The 16,100-nt window shown below is 44.1% G+C and overlaps 1 protein-coding gene across 1 annotated transcript in view; it reads left to right on the forward strand.

Moving 5' to 3' along the window:
- Positions 1-16,100, forward strand: part of ARAP2 (ArfGAP with RhoGAP domain, ankyrin repeat and PH domain 2) — a 123,785-nt gene that overhangs the window by 27,499 nt on the left and 80,186 nt on the right. Inside the window, exons 4-7 of the mRNA XM_070948934.1 lie at positions 368-441; positions 4,173-4,532; positions 7,736-7,805; positions 13,208-13,328. Coding sequence (XP_070805035.1) covers positions 368-441; positions 4,173-4,532; positions 7,736-7,805; positions 13,208-13,328 — 625 coding nt within the window. The remainder of the gene's footprint in view (positions 1-367; positions 442-4,172; positions 4,533-7,735; positions 7,806-13,207; positions 13,329-16,100) is intronic.

Genomic DNA, 16,100 nt, shown 5'->3' on the forward strand with positions numbered 1-16,100 from the left:
GCTGGGTGACTTTGGGCCAATCACCAGAAACTGGGAGTTCTAGTCCAGTCTTAGGAAGCCTTCCGAGTCTGCAAACATAAATAGAACAGTGAGGGGTGGGGGGAATCTGCTGTGCCACACAATTTAGATTAACTAGAAAGCAGGAAATCTGACGAGTCTGGCTAATATAAGTCGTGCGTCACAGCTGATCGTCGCCCAGCTGATCATCGGAAATACTGGTTCGCCTGAACAGGTAGCATTTTTTTTACTACCGATTTGCCCGAACCGGACCAAATCGGTAGCATTTCACCCCTGTTAATACTATAATCTAAAGACCGGGACAATTTGCCTTAACTTTGTCTAACTCTCTTATTTATTATTCTTCCAGGAAATCTACAGCAAGGAACCCTCAGAGGTGTTAGAAGAGGATAAAGAAAAGAAAAGAATGCCGAGCAGAACAGGGTATTGGATTAAAAATGCAGGGGAAAAAAAAAATCCAAATCTATTTCGGATTCATTTATTACACATGAACGTGGGTCAAAATTGTACATCGGTCTTATTTTTAATTTATTTTTTTAAACTGTAGCATTCACAGATGATATAAAGCAGGGTCTACACACCCAGCTGGAAGATTTGATTTGGATTGAGATTCATTGTTTTAGAAGGTTGGTTAAATCCTCTTAAAAAAAAAAAAAAATTTACCGGTTCGGGCGAACCCATCTGAACCGATAGCATTTCACCCCTGTGGAAGACTGCTCTCATGTTCCCTCTAGTGCTTCTTTCCATTAAACTAGACATACCCAATTTCATCAACCATTCTTGTTTTAGCCTCCTAATCATCTTTGTTGCTCTTCTCTGCACTCTTTCTAGAGTCTCAACATCTTTTTTTACATTTTCCAGACTTTGCTAATAGGAACAAAGTCATCTCCTGCATTGCAGGCAGGATGTTGTTCTCTCCTTCTGAAGCTCATTTCTAAGTGTCTGGTCGGAAGGAAACGAATAAGGCCAGCCTCTGTTTTTGTTATGTTTGGGTTAGGGGAGGCGTGTGCTTACATTTTTAAACCAAGTTCAAGAAAAGAAGCACCAGGATGCATGGTTGCTAAATTCAGTTTCCTCCATGGGCTGAAATAATCATATTTCTTTGTTAGCTTTTGGGGGGGTTTTGAGCTCACTTCTCTTCCTGTGGACAATATCAGGCTAAGGAACCAGTTAAATATGAGCCAGCGGTTTCCGGTGGCAGCCAAAAAAGCCAACACAATCCTAAATTGCATGAACAGAAGGATACAATCAAGATCAAGTGAGGTACTAATACCCCTTTATAAAGCCTTATTAAGACCACACCTAGAATACTGCATCCAGATCTGGTCACCACACTGTAAAAAAGAAGTTGAGATTCTAGAAAAAGTGCAGGGAAGAGCAACCAGGATGATTAGGGGCAGGGGTGAAATCTACTTACCTTCCCTACTGATTCGGAAGTGCATGCGTCACGCACATCACATGCGCTCGCTTTGCTTGCACACCCGCATCACATGCATGCGCTGACCCTCTGCGCATGTGCAAACCCTTCTGCGCATGCACAGAGGGTAAAAAAAAAAGGTTACTTCCTGGTTAAAACCAGGAAGTAAGGACGATCAGGCGGGTGGGTGGAGCCTCGAGCTGCCATCACTACCGGTTCTCCGAACCACCGGCCGGTTCGGTTGAACCGGTCCAAAACCGGGAGCATTTCACTCCTGATTAGGGGACTGGAGGCTAAAACATACAATGAACGGTTGCAGGAACTGAGCATGGCTAGTCTAGTGAAGAGAAGGACCAGGGGAGACACGATAGCAGTCTTCAAATATTTGAGCGGCTCCCACAGAGAGGAGGAAGAGGTCAAGCTATTTTACAAAGCACCTGAAGGCCAGACAAGGAATAATGGATGGAAACTGATCAAGGATTCAACCTAGAAATAAGGAGAATTTTTCTGACAATGAGAACAATCAACCCATGGAACAGAAGTTGCCTTCAGAAGTTGTGGGAGCTTCATCACTGGAAGTTTCAAGAAGAGATTGGACTGCCATTTGTCAGAAATGGTGTAGAGTCTCTTGCTTGGGTGGGGGGTTGGACTAGATGACCTACAAGGTCCCTTCCAACTCTGTTAATCTGTATCTATCAGTTTCTTATTCAGGGGTCAGTATCCCGCGGCTCTGGAGCCGCATGTGGCTCTTTCATCCCTCTGCTGCGGCTCCCTGTTGCTGGTCGGCTCCACAATTGATAGGGCTTTCGATTAGGACAGGTAGAGGAAAAAGGATGCTGCGCTAGGAGGAGACTCTTTGGTGGGGGAACCGGACTTCCGGTCAGCAGAGAAAAAAAGACACCGTATTAGGAGGAGACTATGATGGGGGAACCGGACTTCCGGTCGGCTCCAGAATTGAACGGGGGCTTCCGGTTAGGACCTTTATGGCTCTTTGAGAGTTTAAGGTTGCCAACCCCTGCATTAAGGAGTAGTTTTCTTATGAAATGGTGGCAATGCAGAACTTTCAAAGATGATGAGTTGGAGCAGAGATGGTAGAGTCAAAACGGGATCTCTAATGAACTCGGAACTTCTTAGAAATTTGGACTGAGCCGTATGGCCGCAGAGCTGGGTATCACAGGTTAATAACAGTGGTGAAATCCAAATTTTTTTACTACCGATTGTGTGGGCGTGGCTTGGTGGGCGTGGCTTGGTGGGCATGGCAGGGGAAGGATACTGCAAAATCTCTATTCTCACCCCACTCTAGAGGAAGGATACTGCAAAATCCCCATTCCCTCCCTACTCCTGGGAGAAGGATATTACAAAATCTCCATTCCCACCCCACTCTGGGGCCAGCCAGAGGTGGCATTTGCCAGTTCTCCAAACTGCTCAAAATTTCTGCTACTGGTTCTCCAGAACCTGTCAGAACCTGCTGGATTTCACCCCTGGTTAATAGGGTCAGGAAATATTCTCTCTGATTTCCACTTTCCCTTTTCCCCTACTCTTTTGAGTTGTGTGTGATGAAGCAAGACTAAATTGGTCCAAGACACTCACCCTTAATAAGTGGCCCAGATTAAAATTTCTGCAGCTGAAAGATCAGCTTGATGCATCTCTGCTGGCTGTATATTTCTCTGTAATCTCTTCCTGTTACGGTGACACTTGCTTCCCTGTGTAAATAAACACAATGAAAAGTAGGGGAAAAAATCGCAATACTCCCTGAACCGCTGCCTTGCTTAGCGACAAGAAATGTTGGGCTCCATTGCAGTTGTAAACCAAGGAGTTGCTTGTAGTTTACTAGCTACCGTATTTTTTGGAGTATAAGATGCACCTTAGTTTCTGGGGTGGAAAATAAGAAAAAAGCTGATTGGTAGGTGGACCGGCCTCCCGGAATACCCCCAATCAGCTGTTCCCAGAGGTGAATTTTAGCAATAGGTTCCTTGGTTGTGAGCACTGTGCCTTGCTTTTTTTTGCTTTTTTTTTCAGCCTCTGAAACTTCTGAAACTCTGTTTCAGAAAAAACTTTTTTTCCTGCCTCTGAAAGCCTCCGAAACAGAAAAAAAAGCCTCTGATCTCTATTTGGAGGCTTCTTTTCTGAAGCTCTGTTTGGAGGCTTCTTTTCTGAAGCTCTGTTTGGAGGCTTCTTTTTTGAAGCTCTGTTTGGAGGCTTCTTTTCTGAAGCTCTGTTTGGAGGCTTCATTTTTGAAGCTCTGTTTGGAGGCTTCTTTTCTGAAGCTCTGTTTGGAGGCTTCTTTTTTGAAGCTCTGTTTGGAGGCTTCTTTTCTGAAGCTCTGTTTGGGGGCTTTTTTTCTGAAGCTCTGTTTGAGGACTTTTTTCCTGAAGCTCTGTTTGGAGGCTTCTTTTCTGAAGCTCTGTTTAGAGGCTTCTTTTCTGAAGCTTCTTTTCTGGTGCTTTTTTCAGCCTCTAAAACCTCGGTTTGAGAAGCTGGGCGGGGCTACATTCGGAGTACAAGACACACCCAGATTTTCACCCTTTTTTTGGGGGGGAAAGGTGCATTTTATACTCCGAAAAATATGGTAATCCTAGAATTGTGGGTTTGATTTTGAAGATAGAAAAGCAACCTGTTTTATCAGCAGGAAAATCGCACTCCAAAATCACCAGGTGCCAGCATCTCTTCGGAGCCAAATGGGATGCTGGAAGTAACATTATCCTTTTCCCCTCCCTCTTTTCTTCTTCTTCTTTAGTTTGGCTACTAGTAATCAAACCCAGAAAACCTCCGAAAACGTAAAGGACTCTGAATTGACATCCCAAGGAGACCAGAGTCCCTTTCCGAACAGATTTGTCGGTGAAGCTGAATCTTCTTTACTGAAAGAATGTTCTCGCTACGCTTGGAGGGGAAAATATAAACCTACAAAAGGCCTCGGAGAATTCAAAAGCGGGCATCTGGATCTCGATGTGAAAGACCAGATGTTTTCTTCCCCGGCTGTTTGCGGTGATGAATTAGTCCCTGGCTTCAACGACACAATCACACCTTATGCCTGCTTTTACGCTCCGGCAGTGAAGAAGGTTAAGGAAGGTTGGCTGGATAAACTCTCTCCTCAAGGGTACGTCGCCAAAAAAGAGCCCGTTATAATGATTATATAATTATGATGATTTTACTGATGTTAGAGACCCAGTTTGGTCTACAGCAGGGGTGTCAAACACCAGGCTTGTGGGCTGTCTGTCTATGGTCAGATGTGGTCAGTTCCAGTCAGTGAGGCTGTCCTGGAAAATGTAAGGATCTGGCCCGCGTCACTTGGGCCCGGTCTACCCAATGTGAAGAGGAAACATCAGGCCAGTATGGCTTCGGCCCGGTCTACCCAGTGCGAAGAGGAAACATGACAGCAGTTTGGGGAGTGGCGTCAAGCTGGCCACGCCCACCCAATTGGCCACACCCAGTGAGTGACGTCAAACTGGCCATACCCATCCAGTTGGCTACACCCACCCAGTGTCCCGTCCCCCCAAGGTCAACACAGCCCTCAGTGAAACTGTGTTTGACACCCCTGGTCTACAGGTTGAGGCAGCAGGCTAGAAACTGGGAGACGGTGAGTTCTAGCACCACCTTAGGCAGGAAAGCAGATTGGGTGATTTTGAGTCAATCACCGGGAAAGGGTGAGTTCTAGTCCCGCCTCAGGCATGAAAGCTGGCTAGTTCACTTTGGGTCGATCACCAGGATACATTGAATTCTACTACTGCCTTAGGCATGAAAGCAGTTAGGTGATTTTGGGTCAGTCACCAGGAGATGGTGAGTTCTAGTCTCACCTCAGGCATGAAAGCTTGCTAGTTCACTTTGGGTTGATCACCAGGGGACAATGAATTCTAGTTCTGCCATAGGCATGACAGCAGCTAGGTAACTTTGGGTCAATCATCAGGAGATAGTGAGCTCTAGTCTCGCCTCAGGCAGGAACTAGGTGACTTTGGGTCAATCACCAGGAGATAGTGAGTTCTAGTCTTGCCTCAGGCATGAAAGGTAGCTAGTTCACTTTGGGTCAATCACCAGGAGACGATGGATTCTAGTACCACCTCAGGCAGGAAAGCAGCTAGGTAACTTTGGGTCAATCACCAGGAGATGGTGGATTCTAGTACCCGCCTCAGGCAGGAAAGCAGCTAGGTGACTTGGAGTCAATCACCAGGAGATGGTGAGTTCTAGTCTCGCCTCAGGCAGGAAAGGTAGCTAGTTCACTTTGGGTCAATCACCAGGAGACGGTGGATTCTAGTACTGCCTTAGGCGTGAAAGCAGCTAGGTGACTTGGAGTCAATCACCAGGAGATGGTGAGTTCTAGTCTCGCCTCAGGCAGGAAAGGTGGCTAGTTCACTTTGGGTCAATCACCAGGAGACGGTGGATTCTAGTACCACCTCAGGCAGGAAAGTAGCTAGGTAACTTTGGGTCAATCACCAGGAGATGGTGAGTTCTAGTACTGCCTTAGGCGTGAAAGCAGCTAGGTGACTTGGAGTCAATCACCAGGAGATGGTGAGTTCTAGTCTCGCCTCAGGCAGGAAAGCAGCTAGGTAACTTTGGGTCAATCACCAGGAGATGGTGGATTCTAGTACCGCCTCAGGCAGGAAAGCAGCTAGGTGACTTGGAGTCAATCACCAGGAGATGGTGAGTTCTAGTCTCGCCTCAGGCAGGAAAGGTAGCTAGTTCACTTTGGGTCAATCACCAGGAGACGGTGGATTCTAGTACTGCCTTAGGCGTGAAAGCAGCTAGGTGACTTGGAGTCAATCACCAGGAGATGATGAGTTCTAGTCTCGCCTCAGGCAGGAAAGGTGGCTAGTTCACTTTGGGTCAATCACCAGGAGACGGTGGATTCTAGTACCACCTCAGGCAGGAAAGTAGCTAGGTAACTTTGGGTCAATCACCAGGAGATGGTGAGTTCTAGTACTGCCTTAGGCGTGAAAGCAGCTAGGTGACTTGGAGTCAATCACCAGGAGATGGTGAGTTCTAGTCTCGCCTCAGGCAGGAAAGCAGCTAGGTAACTTTGGGTCAATCACCAGGAGACGGTGGATTCTAGTACCGCCTCAGGCAGGAAAGCAGCTAGGTGACTTTGGGTCAATCACCAGGAGATGGTGGATTCTAGTACCGCCTCAGGCAGGAAAGCAGCTAGGTGACTTGGAGTCAATCACCAGGAGATGGTGAGTTATAGTCTCGCCTCAGGCAGGAAAGCAGCTAGGTAACTTTGGGTCAATCACCAGGAGATGGTGAGTTGTAGTCCTGCCTTAGTTCTGAAAACCAGCTGGTGACTTTGGGCCAGTCAACTCTCTCTCAACTCTCTCTCTCTCTGGTTGTGGGAGAGAAAACAGGAGGAAGAAGTATGTGGTACGTGTTGAGTTGTATATAAAACAAATAAAGGATGGATATAAATAAATAAGTAAATTAAAATAAAAGGCAACCTATTCCTCATAGAGGTCTTCCTTTTGCATCACGAAAGGCCCATTTCATGACAAGTGAATTCAGAGAAGAATGCGTGGTGTTGCAACCTCTTTGTTGTGAAGGTTCCTGAACGAGAGGAACTCTTGTGCTATTTTTGCCATCTGTAGACTTTACTGACTAGACAGGAAAGGAAATTTGTCTAGCAGAACTCCTCCTCCTCCTTCTTCTCCCCTTCCTCCTCCCCTTCTTCCTCTCCCTTCTCTTCCTCTTTTTCCTCTTCCTCCTCTTCCTCCTCCTCCCCATCCCTTCCTCTTTGTCTTCCTCCTCCTCCTCCTCTTCTTCCTCTTCCTCCTCCTCCCCATCCCCTCCTCTTTGTCTTCCTCCTCCTCCTCCTCTTCCTCCTCCTCCTCTTCCTCTCCCTTCTTCTCCTCTTCTTCCTCCTCCCCCCTCCTCCTCTTCTTCCTCTCCCTTCTCCTCCTCTTCTTCCTCTTCCTCCTCTTCCTCCTCCTCCCCATCCCCTCCTCTTTGTCTTCCTCCTCCTCTTCCTCTTCCTCCTCCTCCTCTTCCTCTCCCTTCTTCTCCTCTTCTTCCTCCTCCCCCCTCCTCTTCTTCCTCTCCCTTCTCCTCCTCTTCCTCTCCCTTCTTCTCCTCTTCTTCCTCCTCCCCCCTCCTCCTCTTCTTCCTCCTCCTCTTCCTCCTCCTCCCCATCCCCTCCTCTTTGTCTTCCTCCTCCTCCTCCTCCTCCTCTTCCTCTCCCTTCTTCTTCCTCCTCCCCCCTCCTCTTTCTCCTCCTCCTCTTCCTCCTCCTGCTCCTCTTCCTCTCCCTTCTTCTCTTCCTCTTGCTGCTCCTGCTCCTCCTCCCTTTTTCAAATTGCTTTTGACTTTCTTCCCATGTAGGAAGCACGTGTTTCAGAAACGCTGGGTGAAGTTTGATGGCGAAAGCATGGCTTATTACAATAACGACAAGGTAAGTCTGTCATGTGAAATAATATATATTCCACTCTGAGCAAATTATTAGTGTGGACTTAGCCGTAGACAACTGCTTAAACGTAGGATTTTGGGTAGCAGGGTCACTCATGGTCTGATCCTCATTCTCCCTGAAGGTGGAAGGCAGTTATTAGACATAGAAAAGTAAAGCATATGACCTGGATGGAGATAGGCAGGAATTATTCCTTAGCAAAAGTAGTTTTAAATCCACCACAAAATAACATTCAGAACTGGCTCATGCAGATCCTTCCCTAATTCACTGCGGTGTAAGAAGGAGAAGGGAGAACATCGTAAGACTTGCAAAAGTCTGTTATTATGGCCAATCTCAATAAAAATAGTTTTAGGCTTCCCATGGAGCTGATTCCCTTCCCTTCCCTTCCCTTCCCTTCCCTTCCTCCCCTCACTCCCCTCCCCTGCTTCCCTTCCCTTCCCTCCCTTCCCTCCCTTCTCTTCCCTCCCCTCCCCTCCCCTCTCTCCCTCCCTCCCTTCCTTCCCTCCCCCCCTTTTTTAAATTTGACTTATATGCCGCCCTTCTCCGGAGACTCAGGGCGTCTTACAATGCGTTAAGCAATAGCCTTCATACTTTTGTATATTTATACAAAGTCAGCTTATTGCCCCCACAAACAGTCCTCAATTTACCTACCTTAGAAAGGATGGAAGGCTGAGTCAACCTTGAGCCTTGGCGAGATTCGAACCTGCAGTAATTGCAGGCAGTTGGTCTTAATAACCAGCTTAATAACAGGGTGCCTTAGACCACTGTACTACCAAGGCTCTTGGTAGTACTTTGCCCACTCCAAAGCTTTCATTTCGGATATAAGCTACTTTTTCTAAGAGTAGAGGATTTGGTAAAAGGAAGAGATGGTGAAAAAAATCTAGTAAATACAGTAGTGGCCAAAATTGTGGAAACCTTTTGGGAAAAGTGTATTTTCTAAAACTAGCTAAAAACACCACTTTTTTTTTTTAGTAGTACCATAAAATTATATATCAATGGAAAGATCATTTAATCAAGAATGTCATGCAATAACTTTTATGAAGGATTTGCTATTAGAATAGCAGTTACAGGATAAAGAAGAAAAATGAAGCATGCAGAAAAAACGAGATATGCAAATATGATCCCCATGTCAGTTAATCCTTAGTTGGGTAACCTTTAACATGAATTACAGCCTTACAATATCTTCCCATGGAGTGAACCAAGTCTTTTAGTTCTGCAGCTGTTATAATGTGAAACCAAGATTGAATGATGGCTTCTATTAACTGGGTTTTATTGCTGGGTCGCTTCTGACTAACAAGTTTCTTTAGTCGGCTCCATAGATTTTCCATTGGGTTAAGGTTTGGGCTATTCCTCGGCCATTCCAGCAGTGGAATAGGATTATCTTGAAACTCCCCCCCAAAAAGTGGTGTTATTAGCCACATCAAACCTGAAAAATACACTTTTCCCCCCAAAAGGTTTCCACAATTTTGGCCACTGCTGTAGAGAGCGACTGCAGTTCCAGCTGTAGTCAGCAGATGCCTGTAGATGCCAGAATATAATATCTGGATGGAAGAAAACTGCCATGAATTTTGCAACAGAGTTAGATCATTCTGATGAAATGGAGAGAAATTTCCTTCTGTGAGGACCTGATTGCATCTCGAAAACTTGAGCGTATGAGAATATGATTGAATGTAAGCAGGCATGGCTTTAACCCACGAGAAATATGGCCATCAAAATCGTCCAGGAAATAAAACACTCTTTGTAGTAGGAATTTTTGGACCATGTCCTATTTTCTTTTCTTTTTCTTTTTCTTTTTTGTTGCATGGCATGTACAGTTAGTCCTCAACTTACAACATTTAAGTAATCTCATTTAGTAATCTTCCAAAGTTACAACATAGATAGATAGATAGAATTCTGTATTGGCCAAGTGTGATTGGACACACGAGGAATTTGTCTTCGGTGCATATGCTCTCAGTGTACATAAAAAGACAAGATACATTTGTCAAGAATCATAAGGTACAACACTTAATGATAGTCATAGGGTACAAATTAAGCAATCAAATCCTATTAGGAAACAGTCAATATAAATCGTAAGGATACACGCTCTTTTATGAAAGGGCAACGGGAGGATGTATGATACAGAAATGAATATATGAAGTTCTAGGATAGAATAGAATAGAATAGAATTCTTTATTGGCCAAGTGTGATTGGACACACGAGGAATTTGTCTTGGTGCATACGTAAAAGACAAGATACTGTACATTCGTCAAGAATCATAAGGTACAACACTTAATGATAGTCATAGGGTACAAGTAAGCAATCAAATCCTATTAGGAAACAGCCAATATAAATCTTAAGGATACCAGCAACAAAGTTACAGTCATGCAGTCATATAGGGCAGTATATAAATTGAAATAATAATAATAATAATAATAATAATAATAATAATAATAATAATAAGTGGGAGGAGATGGGTGATAGGAACGATGAGAAGATTAATAGTAATGTAGATTTAGTCAATTGTGTTGTGGGAATTAGTTGTTTAGCAGAGTGATGGTGTTTGGGGAAAAAACTGTCCTTGTGTCTAGTTGTTCTGGTGTGCAGTGCTCTATAGTGTTGTTTTGAGGGTAGGAGTTGAAACAGTTCATGTCCAGGATGTGAGGGGTCTGTAGATATTTTCACAGCCCTCTTTTTGACTCGTGCAGTATACAGGTCCTCCATGGAAGGCAGGTTGGTAGCCATTGTTTTTTCTGCAGTTCTAATTATCCTCCGAAGTCTGTGTCCGTCTTGTTGGGTTGCAGAGCCAAACCAGACAGTTATGGAGGTGCAAATGACAGACTCAATAATTCCTCTGTAGAACTGGATCAGCAGCTCCTTGGGCAGTTTGAGCTTCCTGAGTTAGCGCAGAAAGAACATTCTTTGTTGTGCTATTTTGATGACGTTTTTGATGTTGGGTATCCATTTTAGGTCGTGAGATATGATAGAACATCATTGAAAAAAGTGAGTTATGGCCATTTGGTTACACTTACGACCATTATTGCCATATCCCCACGGTCACAGGATCAAAATTCAGACACTTGGCAACTGACTCACTTTTATGACGGTTGCATTGTTCTCGGGATCGCGGGATCCCCTTTTGCGACTTTTTGACAACCAATGTCAATGGGAAATCCAGATTCCCTTAACAACTATGTTGCTAACTTAACAATTGCAACTGCGTCATGAATAGTCCGTAAAATGGGACGAAACCAGTGGTGAACTCCATTTTTTTTATTACTGGTTCTGTGGGCGTGGCTTGGTGGGCGTGGCTTGGTGGGTGTGACAGGGAAAGGATACTGCAAAATCCCCATTCCCACCCCACTCCAAGGGAAGGATACTGCAAAATCCCCATTCACATCCCACTCCAGGGGAAGAATACTGCAAAATCCCCATTCCCACCCCACTCCAGGGGAAGGATACTACAAAATCCCCATTCCCACTCCACTCCAGGGGAAGGATACTACAAAATCCCCATTCCCTCCCCACTCCGGGGGAACGATACTGCAAAATCTCCATTCCCTCCCCGCTCCAGGAGAAGGATACTACAAAATCCCCATTCCCACCCCACTCCAGGGGAAGGATACTGCAAAATCCCCATTCCCTCCGCACTCCAGGGGAAGGATACTACAAAATCCCCATTCCCTCCCCACTCCAGGGGAAGGATACTGCAAAATCCCCATTCCCACCCCATTCCAGGGGAAGGATACTGCAAAATTCCCATTCAAACCCCACTCCAGGGGAAGGATACTGCAAAATCCCCATTCCCTCCCCACTCGGGGGCTAGCCAGAGGTGGTATTTGCCTGTTTTTTGAACTACTGAAAATTTCCGCTACCGGTTCTCCAGAACCTGTCAGAACCTGCAGGACGAAACTCACTTAACTTACTTATGCAACTTACTTAGCAAGTTACATTTTGGTCTTACTTAGCAGCTTACATTTTGGGCTCAATTGCAGGCCTAAACTGAGGACTAGCCCGTACGTATTTGCTGCCTTGATAGTGAGAAAGGGGAAATTTAGTCACAAGTTTCATAAGCATTAGCAGTAGCCCACTTCTGAGAATTTGCCACTGGACTGTGTATGTGGGTGGTAGCTTTTTTTTTTTTCTCACATATATATATGTGAGATACATATATTTATGTATTTCTTCGGAAATTGTTGTTTTTTTTTAAAAAAAAAAAATACAAGCTACTTCTTTCTCTGAATATGGTTGTTGGTGCTGCTGCCTGGAAATAACTATTTTTTTTAAAGAAAAAAAAAAGAGAGAGTCAACCGTGAGTTGAAGTGGACTATTTGTGATTTACGTAGAGAAAATCCTTGCAGTTTTCCTAGTATGAGACAGAGGTTTTGGGATGTTTTGATTGATATCTTAGTCTAGCTTACTTACAGTCCTTGGGCTTCCCGTAGTCTAACCAAGCCAAGCGTGGTTTGCTCGGTTTAAAAATAAACCCGATTGCAAAATAAAGAAGGAGGAGGAGAAACAACAGCCTTCCTACCACCCAGTTGAAGTTCTTCTACTTTTAATCCTGCCTCCTTTAGCATTCTGTACGACAAGCGACTCTGGTTTCCTTTTTGTATTCACCCTTACAGAATATTTCAGAATAGGACAGAACAGAAGAATGGAATGGAATGGAATGGAATGGAATAGCAATAGCAATAGGAATGGAATAAAATGGAATAGAATAGAATAGAACAGAATAGAAAATAGAATAGAATTAGAATAGAATTAGAATAAAATAGAATAGAATTAGGAATAGGATAGGATAGGATAGGATAGGATAGAATTAGGAACAGAAAGAACATAATAGAATTAGGAATAGAATTAGGAATACAATAGAATTAGAATGGAATAGAATAGAATAGAATAGAATAGAATAGAATAGAATAGGGAACAGGACAGGACAGGACAGGATAGGATAGGGTAGGGTAGGGTAGGGTAGAGTAGAGTAGAGTAGAGTAGAGTAGAGTAGAGTAGAGTAGAGGAGTAGGATAGAATAGAATAGAATAGAATAGAATAGAATAGAATAGAATAGGATAGGATAGGATAGGATAGGATAGAATAGAATAGAATAGAATAGAATAGAATAGAATAGAATAGAATAGAATAGAATAGAATAGAATTAGGATAGGATAGGATAGGATAGGATAGGATAGGATAGGATAGGATAGGATAGGATAGGATAGGATAGGATAGGATAGGATAGGATTAAGGAATAGGGTAGGGTAGGGTAGGGTAGGGTAGGGTAGAATAGAATAGAATAGAATAGAATAGAATAGAATAGAATAGAATAGAATAGAATAGAATAATAGAATAGAATATTTTGGTGAAGGGACCCTTTGTATGCGAATAAGCGTATCTTTATGCTTTTGATACAGGACATCTACTCCAAGGGCATCATTCTTCTTTCTGCGATAGCTGCAGTCCGGATGCACAGAGACAACAAGTTTGAAGTGGTGACAGCACACCGAATATTTGTCTTCAGAGCTGAAAAGGAAGGTGAGGCCACATTTCTGAGGATTCCTTGATTGGCTGCAGAGAATTTGATTCTTTTTCAGATCAAGGGTGCCAAATCTTGATGATTCCCGGGTACAGAAACTTCTAGAATTAGAGCATGGGATTGATATCTTCAACAACAACAACACAACAACAACAAGAGGAATAAATGAGGAGAATTGTATACATTGGTTCCCTTAATAAAGGTGTCAATATTTTCTTTATTCTGTAAAGCTGACAGTTCTTCTTTTTTTTTATTTTATTTTTTTATTTTATTTTGAATTTGTATACCGCCCTTCTCCCTGAGGACTCAGGGCGGTGAACAGCCAAGTAAAAACATCAAATACAAATATCTTAAATCAAGCCCAAAGACCAAAAGTTAGTTGTGGGGTGTTTGTAAACATTACGAAGGAGATCCAGTCAATTTTTCACCTTATGGTCTTCCCATCACTTCGGCTGCTTCCCTTAAGAAATTGAAAATTGAACAGCCCTCTCTCAACAGAGGGGGAGGAATAAGACATCAACTATCTCCAGTCTTCCAAAACAAGAAGGAAGAAGGCTCCTCACACCCATTTGCAACACTCAAGTGAAGCTGAGGACACCAATGAACCTCCAAGCAGCCTCAATGACTCTCTAAAAGGATGCAAATGACCAGCTGTCCGCAAGGAATATCAATCCTTTCTTTTTTTTTTAATTGGATTTATATACCACCCTACTCCCGAAGGACTCAGGGCGGTGAACAGCCACAGAATAAAACACGAAAATACAAAAATTGAAAATAGAATAAAAATGAATTAAATAATTTGGCTGAGACAAATTTAAAATACTCAATAATTTAAAAACAAATTAAAATTTACATTTAAAAAGGGGAGAAGATTTAGGCCAGGCCAGCTTGATGAAATAAAAAAGTCTTGAGTGCGCGACGGAAGGTATGCAGATCCGGGATCCTCCGTATCTCCGGGGGGAGCTCGTTCCAGATGCCCCCACAGAGAAGGCTCTCCCCCTAGGGGCCACCAGTCAACATTGTTTGGCCGACAGCACCCAGAGGAGCCTCTCTCTATGGGAGCGTACTGGCCAGTGGGAGGCTATTGGTGGTACCAGGCGGTCCCGTAGATAACCAGGTCCTAAGCCATGGAGCGCTCTAAAGGTTATAACCAAAACCTTGAAGCGCACCCGAAAGACCACCGGGAGCCAGTGCAGCTCGCGCAGGAGAGGTGTTACATGGGAACGCCACGTTGTTCCCATAACCACCCACACGGCTGCACTCTGCGCCACTTGGAGCAGTCCAGACGGGAGGTGACGAGCGCATGAGTGACTGTGCGTAGGGAGTCCCGATCTAGAAAGGGTCGCAACTGGCGGATCAGGCCATTCCCCACATCCAGTCAGAGCTGAAGAAGCTTCTTGAGTGAGATGTCATCAAAAGAAAAACAAAGAAGTCCAGTTGCCTCTTGAAAAAGCACCTTTGGGACAACCATGACCTCCATGAATGAGAATCTCCATAGACATTTAGCTATACAATACAGAGCTGAAGAAGCTTCTTGGATGGGAAGCAAAACGTCTTCAAAGAATAGCAAGAAGGTCCAGTTGCCTCTAGAAAAAGCATCTTTGGGAAAAACATGACCTGAATGACTGCGAATCTCCGTGGACGTTTAGCTATAGGTGCTTTTTGCAAGAGGCAGCTGGACTTTCTGGTTTTTCTTGGAAGACGTTTCGCTTCTCATCCAAGAAGCTTCTTCAGCTCTGCAGCATATAGCTAAATGTCTATGGAGATTCTCATTCATGCAGATCATGGTTGTCCCAAAAGTGCTTTTTTGCAAGAGGCCACTGGACGTTCTGGTTTTTATTGGAAGACGTTTCGCTTCTCGTCCCAGAAGCTTCTTCGGCTCTGTAGTGTATATAGCTAAATAAGAGCCTTGGTGGCGCAGCAGACTAAAGTGTTGTTAAGTAGCACCAGCTGCCTGCAATTACTGCAAGTTCAAATCTCACCAGGCTCAAGGTTGACTCAGCCTTCCATCCTTTCGAGGTAGGTAAAATGAGGACCCGGATTGTAGGGGCAATAAGCTGACTTTGTATAAAAAAGAACACCCCTTAGAGGGGGCTGAAAGCCCTAATAAGCAGGTATATACAAAAGTATGATGGCTATTGCTTAACGCGTTGTAAGCCGCCCTGAGTCTCCAGAGAAGGGCAGCATATAAATTGAACCAATGAATGAATGAATGAATGAATGAATGAATGAATGAATGAATAATGAATGAATGTCTATGGAGATTCTCAGTCATCCAGGTCACGGTTGTCCCAAAAGTGCTTTCTCAAGAGGCCACTGGACTTTCTTGCTATTCTTTGAAGACTTCTCACCCAAGAAGCTTCTTCACCTCTAACTGGAGCCTTGGTAGTACAGTGGTTTAATGCACCCTGTTATTAACACAGCTGCCTGCAATTTCTGCAGGTTCGAATCTTACCAGGCTCAAAGTTGACTCAGCCTTCCATCCTTTCTAAGGTAGGTAAATTGAGGACCCAGTTTGTGGGGGCAATAAGCTGACTTTGTATAAATATACAAAAGTATGAAGGCTATTGCTTAACGCATTGTAAACCGCCCTGAGTCTCCGGAGAAGGGCGGCATATAAATCAAATTAAAAAAAAAAAAACTGGATGGTGGGGAATGGAAAGGTTTATACTCCTTGCAGACAGCTGGTCATTTGCGTTCTTTTAAGAGAGTCATTGAGGCAGGTGTGAAATGTAAAATTTGTTACTACTGGTTCTGTGGGCGTGGCGTGG

The sequence above is a fragment of the Pituophis catenifer genome, unplaced genomic scaffold (genome assembly GCF_029215685.1).
Source record: "Pituophis catenifer annectens isolate HBS135680 unplaced genomic scaffold, rPitCat1.0.hap2 SCAF_8, whole genome shotgun sequence".
Lineage (NCBI taxonomy): Eukaryota > Metazoa > Chordata > Lepidosauria > Squamata > Colubridae > Pituophis > Pituophis catenifer.